Source organism: Plasmopara halstedii (genome assembly GCF_900000015.1).
Source record: "Plasmopara halstedii genome assembly, contig: Scaffold_2369, whole genome shotgun sequence".
Taxonomy (NCBI): Eukaryota; Oomycota; class Peronosporomycetes; order Peronosporales; family Peronosporaceae; genus Plasmopara; species Plasmopara halstedii.
The window spans coordinates 5,574-9,493 of record NW_020189276.1 but is presented as its reverse complement, the minus strand read 5'-3'; the positions used below and the strand labels follow the sequence as shown (position 1 = coordinate 9,493).

General features: G+C 41.7%; 1 protein-coding gene across 1 annotated transcript; it reads right to left on the bottom strand.

Annotated features, from left to right (window-relative positions):
- Positions 1-2,807: 2,807 nt before the first annotated feature.
- On the bottom strand, positions 2,808-3,015 carry PHALS_03470 (uncharacterized protein; the record flags this gene model as incomplete). The annotated part of the gene is made up of 2 exons (XM_024717684.1): positions 2,808-2,952; positions 2,981-3,015. 2 exons carry the CDS (start codon positions 3,013-3,015, stop codon positions 2,808-2,810), a joined length of 180 nt encoding a protein of 59 aa, XP_024583158.1.
- Positions 3,016-3,920: the final 905 nt, after the last annotated feature.

The following is a 3,920-nucleotide window of genomic DNA, read 5'->3' as shown; positions in this document are numbered from 1 at the left end:
GATTTTAAACCGAAGAGTCAATTAGCCTTGGGAAGGCAATAATTACTCTTGGAGTAAGTGGATTGCGATCCGCTAGCTCGTACTTGTTCTAAGTATAGAAGGAAAGGCCGGACCTAAATTGCGCTTCCTCAAGCGATAAGCTACGGTAGCCCCGCTGCATGATCACTCAGGGTGCAGATTGATACTGTCACAGCTGTGTTATCTGCGAGTTCAAAGGCGCTACTCGACGACGAGGAGATTGCTCTCTTCATCATCGCTGAGAGCCATTTCCGGTGGAGCGCTTCTCGAGATCTTACTGGTTGTATTTTAATCATCCCACACGGTGCTCTTCAATCCCCTTGCCCACCGATTCTTCAGATAGCGGTTGGTACTTAAAAGGTTTCGATGCAAGTCACATCTGTTCGAAAACAATCCATGAAAAGTGGTAAAGTCCTCACCAGACTGTTTATCGCCGTTGAGACAATAATAGCTTTAAACCCATGGACAACCTGTTTTCGTGCGCGAACTCTTATCATGGAGTTCGCAAGCTGTTCGCGCTGTTTTTGTATAGGTCTGGAGGCTTCTTTCGCGACATTCTAATGTTCCTCATCAACCAGATAAACAATTTTCCCTGTTTAATGGTATGGGCATTCAACATCAGTGACTTCGTTATAAAAGCTAGCTGCACTTTCGCCGACAATAGCTTAAGAATTTCTTGTAAGCCACACCAGCACATTTCGGCCCTTATGTTACCAACTGTTTATCGTCTCGTGATCGACAAAAGTCATAAGCGTACATAATGTGTCTAGTCGTCATGAGTACAGCTAACTAAACGCGAAAGAAAACATTGATTTATTAGCCGCCACACAGCTCATTTGTACTCGCCGACGTTGCACTTGCGGCAGTATCAAACATTTGCGCTCTTCATGTCTCTATCTTTCTCGACTGTGAGATATGAATGGTGAAGCTCCCATGCACCTCGTCCGATAAAATTCTTATCAGGGGAGAAATTAATCACAACAGGCTACCCTGCGCCTGCTGGGAGAGAAGTGGCTTCATCTGTGCCGCGTGAAGCTTAGAAATAATGCAACTTAGCCCCCGAAAGAGCAAATTGCAGATAGGAAGAACCGCAGAATGAAAGTTGGCATTGACGTGACGCAATATGTTGGAAAGATTGTTCGGCAATAAAGCAACGATTTTAAGAATCATCTTGGATCAGGTCTGCTTTTGAGGCTCAAGAGAACTCGACACAGGCGAGCTCGATACGCTTTATGAGCACATTTTGCAGAGACTCCCAATGAAAAGCCAATCTTGGCACAGTTTGTCAGAGGAAAAAATAGCGTTAAAAGCACACTTAAATTACATACTAAATGCAATGCGAATCGCCTTGTTGCCGCCATTTCATTCTTCGAGTGCCTAATACACCGATAGCGACTACATAAAACTATCTGATCTTGCTGTTGGTTATCCAAGCGTTCCACTTCTTGTTCAAGTACATCTGCATCTCGTCAGGTCTTGTTGCACCTACTTCCTCGTCGCTATTGTGTCTTCATTCCATTTGGAATCTCGCCCTCATACCCTCAAATTACGTACCGTTTTTTCGTGAAATTTCGTTTTCATTCGAAATAAACTATCAGACTGAAACATCCATACGTAACCTTTTGATGTATTATGTTTTGATTGTAGCACTATTATAAGTATGCGCCCAGAGCTTCTCCGTTTTCATTTTCATGTTTTCTCGAAGACCCACAAAATCTAGCAATATTTTCATGCTATGTCTTAGTCGATGCAGCAAAACCTTCAAACTTTAGTACGAGCGGACTCACTTCCTCCAGAATATCGCGATTTTGATTGCGCTAATAATTTTAGCATTATTACTACACAACGAAGTTTGCGAAAGCTTTTCACAAGCTTTAAACATCAATCGTGCCCAACATGATTAGCGCTGAATTCATGACTGGTATAGTACCCACTCAGATAATCAATTGCAATCGGTGTGTTTTCTCCCATTGTTTGTATCTGTCGCGAATTGGCACTAGTACTTTTCGTCTTCCTGTATGTATAGCCTAGAATTTGTTGAATATCTATCACGAAGTACATGTCAATGTGTTTATCTGGGATATCTGTATTTTTCTAAGACTTCTTAATACACCAAGAAGAGTTAAAATTGGCGCGCCTTCTTCTCTAAGTGAATCAACGCATATAGATTCTGGTAACCTTCATTTTATAACGTAAGCGAATCGTTTCATGATTGAAAGTCAATATTATTTTCATTGGACTCCACCCGACGTTAGCGCATATTTATCCGCCGTGTCAAATAGCTTCATTGTCTAATTTGGTTTGGTCGCTTATATTAAAAACCTAGCAATTTGTAGACTAGCATCATAGTTACCACACGAACCTTATCTTTATGGCGTCTATCGCTAATCGGTGCAAAGAACTCATCATATCACCTTTTCATCAAACTTCACTTCGGTACTTCTTGACTTTGCTCTGAGACAAAGGAATGATAGAAAATAGGTATGTATTGGCATCCGTCATAAGGAGACATGTATGCTGACACATCTGCCTCCCAAAATGTTGTCACAATCAATCTGCCATTTGCAAGGCAACCCACATCTACAAACAAGCATTAACTGCGCTGAAAATTGTTTTCACACTGCACATACTAGTGCAATCGGTTTCCGAGATTTGAAACCAATGGGAGTTCTCTCGTTTCCTCATCTTTCGCCGTCAAAGCGATGGTTCAATGAGCCACGAGCTTAGGCTCTCCGACCGACAACCAATGAAACAGGTTTCCGTGTGTAGACCAAAATCCTGCGGTCGGGCTATAAACGGTCAAGTTTTATTTCATCTCCAAGGATTTCTCCCTGATCAAGCGACTCTGTGCCCGTTCTTAGGGGCACGTCGAGGTCCAACTCGGAAATTAGAAAATATGCACTCTGGCTTTCTGTCTCATGTGATTGCCATTCACTGCCGTTTTAAGTTTAGCTCAACGCACTAAGCAGCGTCATTGCCGGGCTCATGAGACAACATCATGACTTTCACAGAAATCATCTAATTATCGTTTCTGCATCAAAATTGTGATACTTCTTGGAAGAGATGGGGGCGTGACGTTGACTGTCAGATACCGTATTAACAACAATTCATTTTGGAGCGAAATCGAGGAGGCCATATAATACTAGTCACCTAGATTACCCTGCTCTTTTTAAAAATATTACTTTGCTCAAAAAACAATACCAGATGTGTCATATCCAAAACCAAAATGTAAAAGGGCGCTATTCAAAATCCCTTAAACACACATCACACACGCTTGTTCGACGAGACAGTAATTTCCAGCGCCGAGGGAGGGACAGCCCCGACTTGGAGGGAAGAAGAACGACTCGAGGCCGAAAGACAAATTTGCAGCTGAATTAAAATGAGTAAATGATTCTTACAGTTACATACAAATCACCCAAGAGCTCCAAAACGTTTTGCTCATAAAAAAACTTGGGATTTTATGAAACCTTATTTATACAATGAAGTGAGTACTGAGGCTTGAAGTTATTCAAGATCTTGAGAGTAAGTAGCTTGAACTTTGAAACGGTTGACATTCAACTTTCATGGAAAGTATCCAGTGGAAGTGATCATCCACTTCAAAAGACAGAGAGACGCGTAGGTATCGTCACCAGCACAATTTCCGAAGTACGAACCAGCATTCTGTAATTCTGTACCACACAGAACGTTTGCTACTTTATATAAGATGTTACCCATGCATGCGGGAACACCATACTGTAATTCCCTTTTTTATAAATTCTCACAACGCATAGATTTACCTTCACGTAATACCTTAATGTAGCCAATTAAATGAAATATCTATATTTTCTGATGTGAGGCCGACAGCTCACGTGTACCGCGGACGATCCTAAAAGCTATATTTCACCCTCACAAGTTCCACCACA